Below are 20341 nucleotides of genomic sequence, written 5' to 3' on the forward strand. Positions count from 1 at the left end.
CGCGCCATCGATCGTCACCTTGTGCAGGTGGTCATGGTATTGAAGTCGGCATAGCTCCAGATCCCTGTCGATACTTTCCAGAACCTGATTGACTCTTCCTGCGCGTGTCGCAGACGTCCGCACTGCAAAAAGGTGGTTATTCAGGTCTTTGAACCAATGTTGAGGAATGTGAGCGCACGACTACGCAGTATTTTTAAAGCCACCGATATAACTGATCTTTGACATGAATCTGCGTGTGCTTTCGTACGTTGAAGTATACATTCGTGCTAATTCTACTTTATTAAACGACACAATACTTATTGCGACTATCACAAAGAAATAATCACATTTTCGATTCCACTCTGCTATGCTGTGCATCATTACAAACTTGTGCCACAATACTGTCAACATATATTGTTTGCTTTAGAAGTATGTTAATAGCAAACCTCACAACCTTAAAACGATCCTGATCGTATGAACTGTTGTACAAAGTTCACTGACATACGCGCATGTGCAGCTTTATTTTAATTCCTCGGAGTTCAAGACAATCTTTGCGGACAATGCTTTACTTCCTAGGAGGAGGGCCGTTAAAGAATGTTGATTATGTTACGTAAGCAACTAATCATGAGATTTTGCCAATGGACCGACATCACGCTAACTCTTCAGTTATGAGCAGGCAATGGTGTGCTCCCTCCTCAGGGAGTCACACCTAGTGATACGTGGCTGGCGACCACGGGGCCCCGAGCTGAGTCCTGGCATTGCTTCCACTTACTTATGCCAGGCTCCTCACTTTTATCTTTCCTATCTGGCCACCCTCGGCCAGCTCTTGTTCTTTTCCGACCCTGACGCTATTAGGTTTCGAGGGCTAGGGGTCTTTCATTTTCCAACCTATACTTCTCATGCAGCGTCTGACCCGGAGCGGGCGGCTGCAAAAGGCGTCTGTATCCCATGTTAGGGGCGGCCTCCAGAACTGCGGAAGCCAACGGAATACCACCGCAGATTATCTTCCCTGCATAATGCAGTCTCCATTTTATGCACAAAAAATGGCTTCCTCTCATGTTAAATCAATGTCCGGAGGTAAAATAGTCCCCCATTCGGATCTCCGGGGGGGACAACTTGAAAGGAGGCAAAAAATCAAAACGAGAATTGGTACCTGGAACGTCAGAACTCTGCTACAAGCAGGAAAACTAGAAAATCTTAAAAGAGAGATGGAAAAGAATCATATGGACCTCGTAGGAGTTGCTGAGGTAAGATGGAATGGACATGGAGAGTTGCAGTCAGATGGATATATATTCTACTACTCAGAGGAGAAGTAAAAGGAATTAATGGAGTAGGAATGATTATGACAAAGGAATTGGCTAAATGTGTGGAATGTGTAGGCTATGCAAATGACCGGATTATTGGTGTAAGGCTGAAAGGAGCACAAAAAGATTTACTGATTGTCCAGGTGTATATGCCAACTTCAGAACATGATGACCAAATTGTAGAGGAAACGCACAATGTAATAGAGAGAATAATGGACGAAAATAAAAAAATGCTGAAAAATAGTAATGGGAGACTGGAACGCCATTGTGGGAGAAGGGGAAGAGGGAAACACAGTAGGCAGTCATGGTCTTGGAAAGAGAAATGACAGAGGTGGTGATGATGTTTGGTTTGTGGGGCGCTCAACAGCGTGGTTATCAGCGCCCGTACAATTACCCAATCTTTGCTCAGTCCAATTGCGCCACTTGCCTGGATGATGCTGAAATGATGAGGACAACACAAACACCCAGTCATCTCGAGGCAGGTGAAAATCCCTGACCCCGCCGGGAATCGAACCCGGGACCCCGTGCTCGGGAAGCGAGCACGCTACCGCGAGACCACGAGGGCGGACAAATGACAGAGGTGAATGGTTAATTGACTTCTGCAGGGAAAGGCAGCTGATAGCAGCAAACACATGGTTCAAGAACCATAAGAGGAGGCTATACACTTGGAAATCACCAGGGGATAAATACAGAAACCAAATCGATTTTATACTGGTAGAAGAAAGATACAGGAATGGAATCAAGAAGGTGCACACATTACCAGGTGCAGATATTAATAGTGACCACAACTTACTTATGGCAGAAATAGAAATAAGAATGAAAAAACTGAAAAAGGCGACAATGGTGAAGAAGTGGGATTTAGAGAAGATAAGGTCCAACAAAGAACAAATTACAGAAATGTTGTCTCGGGACTTTCTAAACACATTACGAGACAAAGAAGCACCCGATAATGCCAACGAGTACTGGAATATGCTGAAAGAAGGAATCATTAAAGCAGGACAGCAAAATGTAGGATATGTAAAAGGGAAAAGGTAAAAAAAACCATGGGTCACACAAGAAATGATTTCCAAGATGGAGGAGAGAAGAAAATTGAAAAACAAGAACACTGAAGATGCAAGAAAGATATACCGTAGGTTATATAACGAACTGCGAAGAGAAACAGAGCAGGCTAGGAAAAAATGGCTAAAAGAGGAATGTGATGAATTTGAAGAACTGGACAGGAAGGGAAGATACGACTTACTATACAACAGAGTAAAGACTATGACATGGGAACAAAACAGAGCAGGAAGTGCTACTATGGTAATTTTGAGTAAAGACGAAGAGGTAGTGTACAAAGATCGTGACGATGTCCTCCAGAGATGGGAAGAATATATAAAAGAGCTATATGACACAAATAGCAAACCAGAAACTCTGGAGCTTGAATCACACAACAGTGTAAGTGATGAAGAGAAAGGACCGACCATCATAATGGAAGAAGTAAAGTCTGCCATTGCTGGAATGAAAAATGGCAAAGCAGTAGGTACAGATACAATACCGGGAGAAATACTAAAATGCTTGAACCACAATGGAATAAGAGAAATATTGAGATTATGTAATAAAATATATGACAGTGGTGAATGACCTGAGGACTTTTTGACAACAGTAATGATTCCATTACCGAAAAAACAAGGAACCAAGAAATGCAGCGAGCACAGGACAATCAGCCTCATTTCACATGCAGCCAAAGTGATGTTAAGAATAATTAATAAAAGACTTGAAAAAGTAATAGAGGAGAATCTCGGCGAGGAGCAGTTTGGCTTTAGACGGAATACGGGCACCAGAGATGCAATAGGGCTCCTACGAATCTTGGGAGAAAGATTTATTGAAAAAGGAAGAGACCTATATATGTGCTTCATCGATTTAGAAAAGGCATTTGACAATGTGGTTTGGGACAAGCTGGCGACTATTATGAGGGAAAAGAGAGTGGACTGGAAAACCAGAAGACTTATAAACTCATTATACCTTAATCAAAAAGTTTCAGTTAAAGTGAGAGGAGAAAGTACAAACTGGATCAGACTAGGGAAAGGAGTAAGACAAGGATGCTGTTTATCACCTACTCTTTTCAACCTGTACTTGGAAAGTATGATTGACCAATGCTCATTAGATGACAAAGGAGTAGAAATTGGAGGAAGAAGAGTAGGGTGCTTGAGATTTGCTGATGACATGGTCCTTCTAGCCACAGGGGAAAAAGAATTACAGGATTTGGTGGACACCATTGCAACTAACGGAAAAAAATATGGAATGAAAATTAACACAAATAAAACAAAAGTATTGGCAATAGGAGGAAATAAGGAAATAAAAATTGTGCTGAATGGAGAAACACTAGAACAGGTGCAAAATTTTAAGTATCTTGGAAGCATGATAGACAGCGACTGGAAGTGCACCACAGAAATTAAAACAAGGATAGCAATGGCAAAAGAGGCATTTTATAAGAAAAGGAGAATCTTCTGCAGCGGTCTGGACAGAGAACTCAGAAAGAGACTCATAAAATGTCTTGTATGGAGTGTTCTTCTATATGGCGCTGAAACATGGACTATGAGGAAAAAAGACAGAGAAAGGCTGGAGGCTTTTGAGATCTGGACATGGCGGAAGATGGAAAGAATAAGTTGGATGGACAGAGTAAAAAATGGAGAGGTACTGAGAAGAGTGGGAGAGAAAAGACAGTTACTAGATGTAATAAAGAGAAGAAAAAGAAATTGGATTGGGCATATATTAAGAAAGAATGACGGACTGATAAAAACAGTTTTAGAACGTTATGTAGAAGGGAAAAGGAAGTGAGGAAGGAAGAGATTCCAGATACTGGATGACATGATGGACGGTACAACATACAGCAGCCTTAAGAAGGAAGCAATGGATCGCAGAAAATGGAGAGGCAAAGGACCTGCTAATATAGCAGATAACTGATGATGATGAATGGTGTGCTCCAAGTCTGTAATACGAGAGGTCATAAGCGGACGACAGGGAACAAGGCGATAATGTGGCATCGATGTTCACATTTGGATCAAAAATATTAATTCTATTTCGGCACATTATTCTAAAAGAAACTAACTTTTATACACTTTACACGACTTTACTTGAGAATGATTAGTACGAATAAAATTCATTTATCTGACTGCTGATTCACACGGAACATGTTTGTTCCTGCAGCTCGTACTACAGTGTCTTATTTTCCTCGTTTTTTCGAGTGATGCGAGTACTATAAAAATGACTAGGTTTTAACTTGAAATAAAAAGGGTTATTTGGTGACTTAAATATTGATAGTTTATCCACAAAGTGAGCTGTAACAGACTGCATCCCCACGAATACTGTTAACTGATACATACTGCGTGGATGATTGCAACAAACTGGAGCCTTCACAAAGTTAGTGCCTGAAGGGCCCCACACATGATTGATAAACCATCGATGATATCGTGTGCATCGTTCGCTCGTTTCGATCCCGCGATATACGAACCCAGCCGAGAATCTATGGGTTCACGTCGATCGGGCTGTTCGCACCATGGACCCTCAACCGAGAAACCTGGCTCAACTGGCCACGACACTGGCTTCACATCCCTGTCGGTACCTTTCAGAACCTCAGTCACTCTCTTCCGGCACGTCTTGCAGCAGTCCCTGCCACAGAATCTGGTTATTCAGGCTTTTGGCAGGTGGTCACATTAATGTGACTGGACAGTGCAGAACTAGTTGGCTTTCTGTAGTAGCTGGTGACAACCTTTCGCTCCCTTCTTTTTATTCGCGAGGACTTCAAAATTTTCCAACAGAGTGGTCCAGTAAACATGATCAAAATGTAGATTTATCTTTCTTAAATATATCTACTAAGATAAAGTCATGGGTCAGCATTACCCGTGTAACACTTCATTTCTCCGAAACACAACTAAAATTCTTCCAAGACCTGTTGTTGCCAGTTTTCCATAATTTTATACATAGTTGGAATTCTGACTTACAAAACTGAATTCAGTCATTCTCAAACCCGTCAATACTTTCCGTGTTTGTGATTATGCTTCTTAAAGTCTGGCAACGAGGATATTTCGCCTGTCTCATGTATTCTGCACGTCAGGTAGAACAGTTTTGTCATGATTGGTTCTGAGGGAATTTATTCTTCGCGAGGTGCCTTGTTTCGTATTATCATTGTTACAAATTTTCGTTTTTGCATGAAATAAAGCCTCCATACCAAATTGCGCATGTTCATCTCTGCCTGTGGTCTCAAAACGAAGTAATTTCAGTTGTCTAGATCTTTAGTTTTCACATCTTTGCATGCAAATGTCGCAGAAGGCCGGGGTGATCAGGTTTCATCACATTAGCTAGTTCGCGAGTACAATGACGTGGGTCATTATGGCTTAATGCGTTTAAGCGATCATCAAACCCCGAACGTCTTCCTGAACGTGGAGAGTCAGTAATGTCAAAACGATCCTCTTTAAAACGAGAAAACCATTTTCTTGCCTCGCTCTGTCCAGTGGTAATATCTCCATACACGACGCAAGAGTATCTGGCAGCCTCCGCTGCTGTCACCCCTGTACTAAACTCAAACAGATGAATATGTCGAAAATGCTCTGATTCCTCCACATGGCACTCCGTAATCTAGCGTCTCCAAATGAGGATATGTAATGTAAATAGCAACAGTGAACTACAAAAAAATACAATTATAAATAAATCCATCGTGATCGGAATACCAACATGCAAAATAAAACCGCACGAACTCACGGACCAACCCAATACAAACTAGCAGAAAGGATACATGATTAAACGTGCAGGTACTTTGGAGGTGTACATGGTGAGAAATTTAGCATACTGAGCTGACACCTATGGCAGCAGCTGGCTGTGACCACGCCGGGCATAGAGTCGCACAGAGCTGTGACTACAGACACGGGTACGGTCATTGCACGGAGCTTCCAGTCATAGTGGCTGGCGGGTGGATGTGAGCCAGTCTGTCGCCAACACAGGATCAGACATTTCAATGGATGAGAGATGTGGAAACCTTCTGAGCAAGGGAACAGTGGAAGAGAGGTATGTCAGGGAACATGCAGTCTTGTGTCATCTCACTGAAAGACAACCGCATGGAGATCTTGAATACAGGGCAAAGGCACTGTCTCTAACGAGAAAGATATGTAACAACCGCTGTTGAAACTACAGGCTATATGATCCAGAAAGCATAGTTTTGTGTACACAGTGCCACCCCATTGTATCAGGTCAGATTCAGGACCTGTACGACAACAATGAATGCAGTAGGGAGAAGTTCGTTCTATGCTAGGCCTCCACGTAGACACATGTCCATCATGATGCTGTACGCAGAACCGGCACTCGTGTGAAAATACGACGTGGACGCACTCACGTGTCTAGGGGTGTCACTGCGTGCAGCACTGCAGACGTGCCTCGCTCTGCTGCCGAGGGGGAAGCCACAAGAATGGTACGTTTGCTGGCAGTCGTCGCGCTGTGCGAGTGGATGATTGCCTATCTGCAGACGAGACCATTTCCTGACTCAGGGAATGTCGAGTGGCTGCACGATTTTGCACAGTGAAACGAACAATACATCTGTCCTCTCACGCACTAGACGTGTGGGGCCATTGACCTCCTGCTTGGCTCCGAGTGTGACATATATAATTCCTCCTCACTCTTGGGTAAATGATTAAATGTTATTTCTTACGTAAACTGAAGGTGGTGGGGGCGCAAAGGAAAGAAAAGGGAAGGAGCTAATGATATCAAATGCATCGGGACTTTATGCCGAATCAGCGGCTACGTCCGCAGCTCGTGGTCGTGCGGTAGCGTCCTCGCTTCCTACGCCCGGGTTCCCGGGTTCGATTCCCGGCGGGGTCAGGGTTTTGCTCTGCCTCGTGATGACTGGGTGTTGTGTGATGTCCTTAGGTTAGTTAAGTTTAAGTAGTTCTAAGTTCTAGGGGACTGATGATCATAGATGTTAAGTCCCATAGTGCTCAGAGCCATTTTTTCCAGCGGCTACGAATCAAAATGAATCCCAGACCGCGACTCGAACTGGGGATCTGCTATTTACCTAGCAGTTGCGTTAGCCAATGCGCCACCCGAACACAGTATAACCAAATGAGGTAGCCCAGTGGATAGCACACTGGATTCGCATTAGGGAGAACAACGGTTCAAACCCGCGTCCGTCCATCGACATTTAGGTTTTCGTGATTTTTCTAAATCGCTTAAGGCAAATGCGAAGAAGGATCCTTTGAAAGTCCACGGCCGATATACTTCTACATCCTTCCCTAATCCGAAATTGTGCTGCGTCTCTAGTGACGTCGTTGTCGACAGGACGGTAAAGACTAATCTCCACCTCCGGACGCGGTGTTTATTTGCGAGTTCGCAGACTACCTCGGCGAGCTTCACGGCCGACAATCAAATGGTTCAAGTGGCTCTGAGCACTATGGGACTTAACGTCTGCGGTCGTCAGTCTCCTAGACTTAGAACTACTTAAACCTAACTAACCGAAGGACGTCACACATATCCATGCCCGAGGCAGGATTCGAACCTGCGACCGGAGCAGCAGCGCGGTACAGGACTGAAGCGCCTAGAACCGCTCGGCCACAGCGGCCGGCAGCCGACTACCGTTTCCACCTAGCGCCACCTATCCGCTGTCCTCCGCGCGCTCTGCTTTTAGATTCCCGCTGGAGGTAGAACATAAACATGTCCAAAACAACAGACACTAGGCATTCATATAAATGTTATTTGTCCAGTATGAGTAGCAGAAAGGCAGAAAACGGAATCGCGACGGGAACGAATTTATGGATCAGCACAATCTCTCATTCTTGATCTGTAACTAATAGAGTGATGCAAGACTGTGGAAGTAAATATAAGTGTTTGAACACTAGTCTTATCGTAGAAGAGCAATGTTTCTTTAAATGGGTCGGATATAAAAAACAAAATTTTGGAAGAAATGCATGTTATTTTATTGATCATGTAGTACGCATTTAAGGGCGCAGAAATGGCCGCCAATCAGTAGCATCGCCGTATGGGCAACAACAACGTCCCAATCACACTTCTGTAAAATACAATCAAATATGAACCACCATTAATTCAAGTTTAGAACTAATGGAATTAATCTAAATTGTACAACAGTCTCACTTTCTGCTGTCTGTGCAGATCAAATAGTTTCGAACAAAAACATGAAAAAGTCACAGGGAATGTAATGTCTATGGTATATGAGATTTTTGGAAGTTCATTTTTCTTAATTTTTAATGTACTATTACACCTTCCAGAACCCATCACTACATACTGTCACGACAGTCGTGGTATACCGACCAATGCAAACAGCTGTCTCAGAGAACGATAAACAGCATTCTCGATGGGGCCCAGTCCGCTTGACGTAGCCGCACATGTCAACGGTGTACTGTATCAGCGTTCGACTGCATGCATTCCTGATGGGAATTTTGGGACAAGAGGCATTGCCCCAGGCCTTGAGGGAAAGTTGGAGTTCTTTTCAGCTAGAATTTTGGAAGTTATTTCACGGTCCACCTACAGTACATGTTTGCCACTAGTTGTTGGGGCATGGACATGGCGGCCTGCTAGTGCTAGATTTCAGATGCACCTGATGATGGGGCTAAGACCCGAAACCGGTGGTACCGTATAGCGAATTCTGTCGTGCAAGACTTCAGTCAATAAAATATTTTACAACTCTAGTGGGTTTCTTTATCATGAACATAAAAACAAAGTTGTTGCACTGTATTTGAGCTGTACAGCACTTCACTTCCGATATACGTAAGGATATTTTGTATTTACTTATTATGCCCCTCGTCTCAAGGTCGATTTGTTAGAACGAGTCATGTGGTGTAATTATTTGTTTTAGGATCAAATCAAATTTTCAACTAGTGATGTAATGATATGCTAAAAAATTAAAACTTTTATGTTAGGGAATCTGCATTATATTGCTTTGCTAAGCAAAATGAAGCCTACTTTGCAAACGAGGGGTAACTTAATTTACTAACCCAATTGTGGCAGAAGTCTCGAAGCCTTTGGGTTTATGTTGCAGGTGAAAACGAGCACGTGACTCAGCACAACGTGATGATGTTCCTGAACCTCATAGAGCTTCGCACCGACGAACTCCTGAACCAGGTATTCTACGCCGAGAAGAGCAAACCGTGGAAGTTGGTTCCGTGCCAGCTTCCAATCATCAAGATCAGGACGCCCAAGAAGCCCAAGGTCAGCCAGGGCGACAAAGGAGCTGTGGACCAGCCCCACATCTGTGAGTTTCCCGCATCCTACTGTTTCCTTGCTTTAGTAAACAAATCAGTCATCAACCAGAACGTTACTTCAATCTCCATCGAGCTTTAATAAATACGGTAGTTATATCTGCATAGCCATAAATCTACTGTGTCGAGCCGCTGCTGTATACACTCAAACCTTGGCCCAAGTTCAGCGACGAAAACTTCTTTAATGCTCGTTGCTACGCTTCTCAACTCACCTTGACCTCATTAATCGACGTGTTATTCACAGTCATCTGCTTCTCCAATCTCTCATTATTTGGCGTTATCTGCGCCCCCTAGATATCCGATCTCACACATTTGCTTATTATTCGTAACCATTAGCGCCTCAAAAGTTGCCATAAACTGGGCGCTATACGGTAAACACGGCTCCAGGCTTCTATCTATACTGTTATCACTTTCTGCAAGAACTTTGCTTCCCTGTGAGAACTCTGTCTCACATAGTTCCGAAGAAACTACTGCTAGAACCTGGTCTCCACCTTCCAAACGTAGAATATCGGCAGCACCACTAAAATCCAGTTCACTGAACAACGAATTCGGTTCGCGAATAGTCTAAGAATCAGGAACATTGCTCCCTACATTCCATGTTTTCCGATTCTCTACTTACAACTTCTTCCGATGGCATGTTACTCACGGATTCTTTAAGTCTAGAATTACATTTTCAACGACTGCGCGTACCCATTTTTTTAACCACATAATTCGTCTGCATAGGACTAATTCTGAACATAAATTGACTAACACAAGACGGCTGTTTAACGTACTCAAGATGCTCACACGAAAGTAACACATATATGCACAAATTACAACGAAAATTAATTGACCCAACAGATACATACGAATTTCTCCAGGCGCAAATCACATTGAAAATTAATTATCCTGACTTTCATATATCAAATTCTCCACACGCAAGTTACAATAAAGTCACACGATCCTACTACCGAAGCCTAAATTAACGCAGAAACACACACTCTCATGTAAAATGAAAATGAGAGAGAGAACGTCCAATGCAAAACACCGCCATTCCCACACTGGCTATTGCTTAAAACAATCCAGAAGTTGTCCAAGCTCCAAGGAAAAGAATATTTAACTCAAACAATTTGTACATGGCACTGAAACCTAACTCCTTTTCAGAAAGTTCTCTGGCAAGCGCATTATTCAGGGTCAGGATCACCATGTAAAAGGTTGCTATGTTAGACGTAAAATGTTACTATATTAAATAGAGTAACAGCGTGAATCGCTGCTGTTACCGCTAGCTCGCGTATTTCGTGTGGATTCGCTCACTCAAAGATTGCGGCTACAGCCTAATAGCCTTGATAGTGGATTGGTAGCTAAAGGACAAGTATTTAAGAATGTAAAATCCAACCTATCAACCTTGGGGTGATTTGAATAATTCATAATGAACAATGACCCGTATCCAATTATTGTGCAAGGAAATGCTGTAAGATGCGCCATGGATCAGAGGTGGGTGGGGCTTAGGATGAATTTGAGTTACTGAAAGCCTGAATACAATTACGAATGAAATGAACGTTTATTGACCACCATATATTACTTAAAATACTTGTGAGCATAATATAATGTGACAATTGATAATGCCTGATGTATATTCAGTTCCATACTTGATAAATCTTAAATCTTATATCTGAGTCCGCTACTAAAGTCGTGGTTTATAGGACGGAAATAATCAGAGGATGGGTTAACCATACACGCTCTTAACATCCACTTGCAGTTGAGGAGATTTACGCAGAGGCCCTCCACAACGAACACACTTGGCTAACAAAGAGATCGATCGATTTTAACACGTGGAATGCATATGTAAAATTACTGTTGCAATACACAAACGAAGATCAAAATATGAACTAAATACATATTTAACTTAAATACACAAATAAGAGGAAGATTACGGAAGCTACAGCAAGAAAGCTCTTAAACCAGAACACGAGCACGTGATGGTAACGAACAGAGGTAAGTACTGAACAAACAGGAATTTCAGGAGAAACGAATTGGAGTTGCACAGTGGTAACAAGTAGTGAGAGATGAAGGCTCTTAAACATGAGCACTAACACATCGTTGCCTTCACGATTAATGAAAAAGCTTTCGACAAAGTCAGTAGACTTCTATTGTGGCATCTCATTAACTCTGTAAAAGCTCTTTACAAAGAGACAAAAATTGTAATTGAAGATGCAGGTAACTGGTACAAACAATTACCAACAACAAAGAGAATGGACAAGAATGTGGCCTGTTTCCAACTCTTTTTACCATCTACACAGATGACCTAGTCAGTGATAGGCAACAAAATTTTACTTACGGCATAATGATCATCAGGGAGCAATGTTTTAACACTCTACTATGCGCAGATGATCAAACAGTAATTCAAGAAAATGAGGATAATCTTCAAATATCAGTTTATCACCTTATTGTATTGGCTTCTAACTATGACATAAACGTCTCCAGTATTAAAACAAGAGTTGTGTCATTCAATAGAAAATTGTCTCCAAGATCTAAAATTATAATACTGGAACAGATGACCACTTTCAGTAACTTGGTTGTGACGCGGTACAAAATTGACAACAAGATCCTAAAATTTGACGCAATCTATGGAATAATTAGAAATACCCTAGAAAATAAAATCCAGGTAAGAGTTTTACAAACTTTGGCAGTGCGTGCTATACTCTGTGGATTTGAAACCTGAATTCCTACACAAAGGGATTTGAGCAGGGTGCAGGCTGCAGAAATAAGATTTCTCCGTAGTGTTGAAGGTTGCACCAGAGGAGATGGCTTCAGAAGTTAAGACATTAGAAATGATTACAAATTGATTCAGTGCGAAAGAAAATGGATCTAAACAGAAACAGATGTAGGGATATGTAGAATGAATACATGAAAATAGACTCCCAAAACAAATTCCTAACTACAAACCGAGAGGGACAAGACAGGGTGAAGACCACGGAAGAAATGGCTGCATCTAGTTGACTGGAACAGGCGAAAACATTTAATCTATGAAGGAAGGAGAAGATAATGGTGGTGGCAATGAAGAAGAAGTAGACAATATCGAATTAGGTCCTCACTGACCGTATTGGGCCGTTTTCATAGACAAACGGCCCATTTTTGTTTCTTTGTGTCAAACAAAAAACGCATGGACAGTGATTTTCATCACAAGAAGCTCTTGAGTGCTTCCATAACCATGTTTATGAGGTACTAACCTCATTCTGAAAAAAGAAGGTTACGGAAGTGGTCTGAACACATGCATGATTGTATAAATTTCAAGGGCGAATCTTTTGAGAGTACTATGTGTGTATCCAGGATATGAGCGACTATATCTTTCACATATTCGCATAGTGGCAGATCTACGTAGACTTGAGCCTCTTTTCCATTCACTGGACCATGTCACGTGTCCCAACAGGGACACCGCGCAATGTTTCCGAATATTTGACAAGGGCAGTTATTTGCTGGGATATTCTGCGTGCTCGGTAACCCATGTATCACGATCTAATGTTCCACCAATCTGAAGATGCCTAAATCAGGCGAAATGCGTCATTGGTACATTAATAATAATTACATTCCCGCAACCAAGACAGGTTGTTTCTTCAGCATGATCATAATATGAAATAGGGAACATTCCCTAACGTTCCGTAAAATTATATTTATTTGGTCACGAGGCAGCTTTCGGATCCTTAGGTCATCTTCAGGCGACAACTGAATGGAGCAAACACAAATAACATGACGCCCGACTTGCAGCGGTGTCATTTATACGTCAGATACTAAAGACAAAAAAATGATGACTGTAGTATTTAAATCGGAAAGCATTAGTTTATGTCGCAGGAACTAGTGACATTAACAAAGTTTTTTACATGGAGATACGTTTAACAGCTGATCAAAAATAAAGTTCAATTAAAAGTTTTAGTTTATTATTTGTAACTAAAACTTAGTTTAACACAAGGGAAAAGGAAACTGAGTTTGTTCTTTCAATACTAAGCTGGCATTCTCTGTCATATGTTTATTGATTTCCAGTACTCCAGTAAGATCATTTTAGTGCTTTTCTTAACATAATGTAAAACTTCGCAGTCTACATCATATGAGTGATTTTCTGTCAAAAGATGATTGTTAGAGATTGAACTTTTCTTTCTTGACTCCAGCTTCCCTCATGTTCCGATAAACTAACTGCCACAAGTCTGACGGCCTAGCTATGGCTTTGCCTCTTAGTCCTATCGTATCTCCTGTTTTAATGGAAAACTTCGAAAAAAATGTTCTTATAGAAAGAAGCACTGAAGTGCAAAATTAAATACTGGTTCAGATACGTGGGTTATATGCCGTGTTTATGGACATTACAACTAGGCAATTAAAGACATTACTACAACCTTTAACTTCCAACGCAAGGAAATTCAATTCACAATGGAGCTGGGAGAGTTTTATGCAAGGTGGTCACAAACAGTCTGAAAAGGCTGTAAGGGTAGACTGTACTGAGAAGTAATTGTTAAGAAAAAATTCTATACACTGCGCTGTTTCCGAGCTAGTTAGCTTGAAGTTAGCCAATGAGGCCGCTGCGAGCGCAAATTCAAATAGCCCTCGGAGTCGGTGTCGCCAAAAAAGTTCTCCGTTTGGTTTCCTAACAAAGGACAAGAGAGAAGTACAAAAGTTGGACATGGGGCAGTAGTAAGGACTGAAACTGAGCCAAAGGCTGACCAGTCTCGTGCGCTATCGTCTACACGGTGAGAACAACTTACACTAATTATACCTGATGTGAATAAATGCTTTTTTTCGAGATTTTGACGGTGCTAATCATTTTTTGAAAATTTTACTATGATTTTTTGTTATTAGTTATGATTTACGATTGAAGTAATCACTCAATAAAACAAGCTTTTCTCATTTTCCACCGAAGTACCAGGGTTCTCAAAGTCAGAGGGAAAGTTTGGAAACCCTGTACTAGAGTCAAAAGTGATTTGTGTTTCTTTCTAGTGACCCTGGCTTTGGGCTGTGTCCCTCCTGCAAGAAAACAACCTGCAGAAATCTCACATGGTCATACATCAACACAGTCCCCCGGAACAGGCACAAGCGCTTGCAAGCCAAACAGTGATCCGCGCTCGTCTCGTATGTTGGTAAATGTTCCATACAACAACAGTTACAGCAGTACCGTGGTTTGTTGTCGCCGGAGCCTCTGGAAGCCGCCATGAGAGGCCACGGAAGAGGTGAACACGGGCAGTATTCTCCTGCGATACGTCACGTCTCCGCCAGCAGCTCACACTTCATCTGAGCGCCGTGGCGGTATGTAGGCGAGCGCTCAATTACGGATTAGTAGTTTGGTTTCAGCTGTGGAAGCAGTCATTCCTTCGAGTTCTCTGAGACAGGCGCCGACTGCATCCACAACCCAGCTATCCGAGTTTCACTAAGAAATCGTTCGCATACAGTGTTTAGCTTCTAATCTGCACCGAGCAGTGACTTTACTTTTTCAGGCTTCGGCCTTACGCCGACTTAGTAATGATCATGTGAATATCTTCTAAACATTCGAAGTTATTCTGGGCTTGAACTCACTTTAGCCTTCAATGAATCAATCATTATTTGTCTTTCTTGTCTGAAGCTCAAAGCACCACACAGCTTTCATTTGTATATACGAGGGTCACTCCAAAAGAAATGCACACTATTTTTTTTAAATCCATCTTTTATTCTACATGTTTGAAAGTTTTACAGTGTGTAGATACATCCTTTAGGAACAATATTTTCATTTCTCCACATAATTTCCATCCCTCTCAACTGCCTTAAGCCGTCTTGGAACCGGCGCCTGTATATCCGCACAGTAAAATTCTCGACCAACCTGTTGGAACCACTGTTTGGCAGTGTGCACAAGGGAGTCATCATCTTCAAACCTTGTTCCACGAAGAGAGTCTTTCAGCTTCCCATCAGTTCCCCAGAGAGATGATAGTCGCCGGCCGGAGTGGCCGTGCGATTCTGGGCGCTACAGTCTGGAACCGTGCGACCGCTACGGTCGCAGGTTCGAATCCTGCCTCGGGCATGGATGTGTGTGATGTCCTTAGGTTAGTTAGGTTTAATTAGTTCTAAGTTCTAGGCGACTGATGACCTCAGAAGTTAAGTCGCATAGTGCTCAGAGCCATTTGAACCATTTGATAGTCACACGGAGCCAGGTTAGGACTGTAAGGCGGGTGTTTCAATGTTGTCCATCCGAGTTTTGTGGTCGATTCCATGGTCTTTTGACTGACATGTGGCCGTGCATTGTCGTACAACAGCAAAACGTCCTGCTTTTGCCGATGTCGTCGAACACGACTCAGTCGAGCTTGAAGTTTCTTCAGTGTCGATACATATGCGTCTGTCAGCAGTCACCAATTCGTTAACTCTCTGCACATTGTCTGGAGTGTGTGCAGTACGAGGCCTGCCGCTGCGAGGACAATCCTCAATATTGCCGTGCCCGCTTTCATCACGTAACCTGCTTGCCCATCGACTAACTGTACTGCGATCGACAGCAGCATCTCTTGTGGATGTTTCCCACTGTCTCGTTTTCACAGCACAGGAATTCTATGACAGCACGTTGCTTCTGACGAATGTCAAGTATAACAGCCATCTTGAAGACATGCTGTGACGGCGCCACTCACGGGAACAGTTTGAACTAAGTTTGAAAAGAAGCGGGAAGGATGTATCTATACACGGTATAACTTTCACACATGCAGAATGAAAACTCTATTTTTACAAAAATAGTGTGCATTTCTTTTGGAGTGACCGTCGTACCTTAACAATTCACGAAGAAGACTTTATCCTTTACTAATCTAATGAAGCTATTCTACGTATTTTACCTGGCAATGTCCTCATTGCACCTTCGACGGCACAAGACACATCATATCTCGAGGAGTTTCCTGCTCCAATACCCCCCACCCCACTCACAGCTTTTGTTGTGTGTCATTTGGCAGTGAGGAATTTTGTGATCACTGCGACCCTCTTCCCCCTGCTCTTAGTTTTCATCCCATTGTCATTTGGCGCTGAGGAGTTTTCCAGACCCAGAACCCCCTTCCCGCTCAGTTTTCGTCCAACCATTTGGCGACGAGTAAAAATTTCCAAGCTTCGGTGCTGCCTTTCCAAATTTCGTCCCACCACTGGCGACGCCTTCTATATTTTATCCCACCATTTGGCGACAAGTAAACGTTTTCACCAGTTCCATCCCTCCAAGTTTTGTCCCATATCAATTGGCGACAGGGTTTTTTCTGGCCCCAACGCCTCCTATGGCTCCAATGCACCCCAAGATCCGTCTCAGAATATTTGGCGACGTCGTATTTTCTTCTGAAATCAGTTTTTTATCCATCCTAGGTAGACAGTGTATTCTTTAGGGCTCAAGTCTCGATGTTTTGGTCGCTCCACTGACGACAGTTTTCAACATTTTCATCCCACTACAGACGATGGCTTCCACATTTTCGTCCCACCACTGGTGATGGCGACTACATTTCATCTAACAACTTGGTAATGAGGGTGCAAAGTCCCATTGACTCCAGCGCCACTGCTGGCCCCAGCATCACTGTGCAAAGTTTCGTCCCATCAACTGGCGACGTGGAAGAAAATTTTTAGTTGTGTTCGGCACTGTCGTTGGCTCCTGCACCGCGTCCCAACGTTTCGTCCCATCAACTGGCGACCATTTATCAGAATTTTTTCATAGGCTCCAGCACTATCTCTGGCTGCAGTGTCTCCACTCAACGTTTCGTCCTATCCAATGGCGACTAGTATGTTCGTGCTTGGTAGAGAAGTGACTCTCCAAATCCCATCCATCTTACACACCATGCAGCTGACACACAGACTCATTTTGTAGAAACTATCTCTGATCAGTACATCAGATGTATGCAGCTGCTGTCCCTGGCATGCCTCCAGGGTCAACCATCTTTCGAAAGCGACACTGCAGCTGTCTCCTTCTGGCACAGGCCCAGGTCCTTCGACGACATTTTTCTTCATGAATTGACCTCTTGGCGACTCCCACCAGTAAACCTCCACTATCACATCTGTTCCCTTTCCCCTGCCCCATCCTACGCCTAAATCACATAGGCAATTACTGACCCTTTTATCGCTGTTTAATCGACACACACATTTTAGGACTATCCTTTACGTGACTAATATAAGGAACGTTCAAAAAGAAACGAGTCGGAGGCATTATTACATAAACCAATACCTGTATGTTAGAAGTATTGACCCTGGCTGTTGAGATACTTGTTTCACTGTGACACAAGGCGGTGATTGGCTGTCTGATAAAATTCCTGGGGCTGCGGTGTTAGCCAGATCTGTATATACAGCTGGACGTCGTCGTCCGTGGTGAATCGTTTGCCCCTCAGAACCTTTTTAATTGGACCAAAAATGGCGTAATCACAGAGAGAGAGGACCGGACTGTATGGAAGGTGGCTGAGAACCTCCTATTTGAATTTCTGCAGGAGTGCCGCGACTGTGTTGGCCGTATGAGGTTTTTCATTGCCTGGTCATTTTGATTTGATCGCTTGGCGAAGGGTGGTCAAGGTTGTACCATGCTGCAGGAAGTGAACCAGAAGAACGTCAGCATAACTTTTCCTGCACTCATATGGATGGTCTTGGCTTTTTTGGTGGCGGTGACCCTGGTTGCTTCCACTGGAGACCTTTTCGTTTTGATTCTGATTCCAAGTGATGACACCATGACTCATCCCCAGCCACCATTCATGCCAGGAACGCATTCCCTTTCCGAGCATAGCGCTGCAGATGAGCAAGACAGTGGGCCATTCGACATGCTTCCTGGTCTGGTGTGGTTGAAGACTGTGGGGCACCCATTGGGTACACACTTTGTGCACCTGCAGTCGTTTCTTCATGATGGTGTGAACACTCCCGACGCTCAATCCGACCGTCGAGGCTACAGCTTTCACTGTCACTCTGCAATCCTGGGTAATCAGTGCATCCATCAGCTGGACGATGTCATCGGTAATGCAGTTTGGCGCTCCAGACCGTGCATCATCGGCTAACGACGCCCGTCCTTCCCTAAAGCGCTTGTGCCACGCCTTGACCGTTGCAAGGGACACGCAGTGTTCGCCGTACACTTGTGACATTCGCCGATGAATATCTGTTCCTCCTACTCCTTCCACTGTCAGAAAACGAACAACACCTTTTTGCTCTTCTTTTGACCCCTCCATGTCACTGTTTGCAGTGCGAATGGCAGTGTTGGACGATTGATGCATGCTGCTGCTAGGTCTGTGTAGTCACGACGTGCACGCGTGCCCTCTAGTGATGGGCTGTGAACTTCCACACTCTGATCGGAACCACACGTCGTTACACACGTCACGGTATTACCCTCCTGTCACCGGTTTGCGCATTCCAGACTCCGGCTCGTTTATTTTTGAACGCCCCTTATACATGCATTCGTTTTCCTATACCTCAAGTGCTCCTGCATCAATCTATACCTTCTGGGCACAATAGTTTTACTTGCATACTGCTCCCACATCCACGTATGCCCTCCAGGCACAATATTATTGCATTAGACATGCTACATACATTCAGAAGACAATAATTGTATTTGTCACGTGCTGTCACACTCACATTCGCCCTCCAGGTACACTTTTCCAGTATCCTTTCAGTGATGCTCTCAAACTTCTATGTCATCTGCATGCAGTACCCCATACTTTGTTTGACATCCTTGCAAATTCGCTCCAGCCAGCTCGCTCCTCAGCTGCTGCCAGTCTTGCCAACCACTCCAGGTCTGCCCACGCCAGCTTGATGGTGAGTCCAGGAGCTCAGCCTCTGGACACGGCCGCTGGACCTATCTGACGCAACTTCCTCAGGGCCGACGCTGCAATGACTCCTCTCCCTACATAGCCATCGTTGTGTGTGACGAGGAAGGACACCCGATCGTCGCACGTGACTTCGCCATCTCTACCCTGAGGGAAGGGATCCTGTTCTACGAAACAGTAACCTGGAAACTTGCAACTCTCACATCACTCCGTTGGTTACACTTCGGGCTTCGTCCGCCGCAACAGGTACAAGCTCCTGGAAGCGAAACAATTATCCATCGTCATCCCGCATGTTGGTAAATGTTCCAGGCAACAACAACAAAAAGAACAACAACTATAAAAAACAGTACGTTGGTTTGTCGTCGACAGAGTCTCTTTCAGCCGCCATGAAAGGCATCAAGTCTGCCGGCGGCACAGCGTGCTTACAATACCAAAGCACTGAGATCACGAGTACTACTTTTATACGTAACGTCACCTGCCAACCAATAGCTCACACCATATACACGGCCGTGACGGTGGTTAGATCAGCGCTCAACCGTGGATTGGCAGTTCGGAATCAGCTGTCGAACCACTCATTCCTTTGATTTTCCTGGGCCAGGCGCCAGATGCATCCTGAGCCCATCAGTCAGAGTCTCTCGCTAAGCGATCATCATCGGACCATCTCCATACATTGCTTATCTTCTAATGTGTATCAAGCACAGGGTAGTGGCTTTACTTCTTCAGGCTTTGGCCTTGTGCCAGCTTAGTACCCATCGCGTGTTTAACTTCTAGGCATTCCAAGTGATTCTGAACTCGAACCTTTTGTTACTCACTTTTGTTTTCAGTGACTGAATCATTATTTGTCTTTCTCGTTTCGGACTTTCATTTATGCATAAATATTACACGCCACGAATAATATTCCAATGAAGCAACTATACATTATTTACCTGTATTTTTCGGGTAGATGTACTGATTTCTTTAATATTTTTGTAAGACTGATTGAGTGCTTTAGAATTGTTGCGGGAATATTTAGTGTATAATCATGTTTCTTTGTTGCGAGTCATAGACCGATATTCATGATTTATCATCTATTTCAACTCAATTGTTC

At 43.5% G+C, this 20341-nt stretch overlaps 1 protein-coding gene across 1 annotated transcript in view; it reads left to right on the forward strand.

Moving 5' to 3' along the window:
* The window catches only part of LOC126101382 (outer dynein arm-docking complex subunit 1-like), a 145106-nt gene extending 135504 nt beyond the window's left edge, over positions 1–9602 (forward strand). The window contains exon 8 of the mRNA XM_049912048.1: positions 9301–9602. Within this exon, the coding sequence (XP_049768005.1) occupies positions 9301–9602 (302 nt within the window). The remainder of the gene's footprint in view (positions 1–9300) is intronic.
* Positions 9603–20341: the final 10739 nt, after the last annotated feature.

The sequence above is a fragment of the Schistocerca cancellata genome, chromosome 9 (genome assembly GCF_023864275.1).
Source record: "Schistocerca cancellata isolate TAMUIC-IGC-003103 chromosome 9, iqSchCanc2.1, whole genome shotgun sequence".
NCBI lineage: Eukaryota > Metazoa > Arthropoda > Insecta > Orthoptera > Acrididae > Schistocerca > Schistocerca cancellata.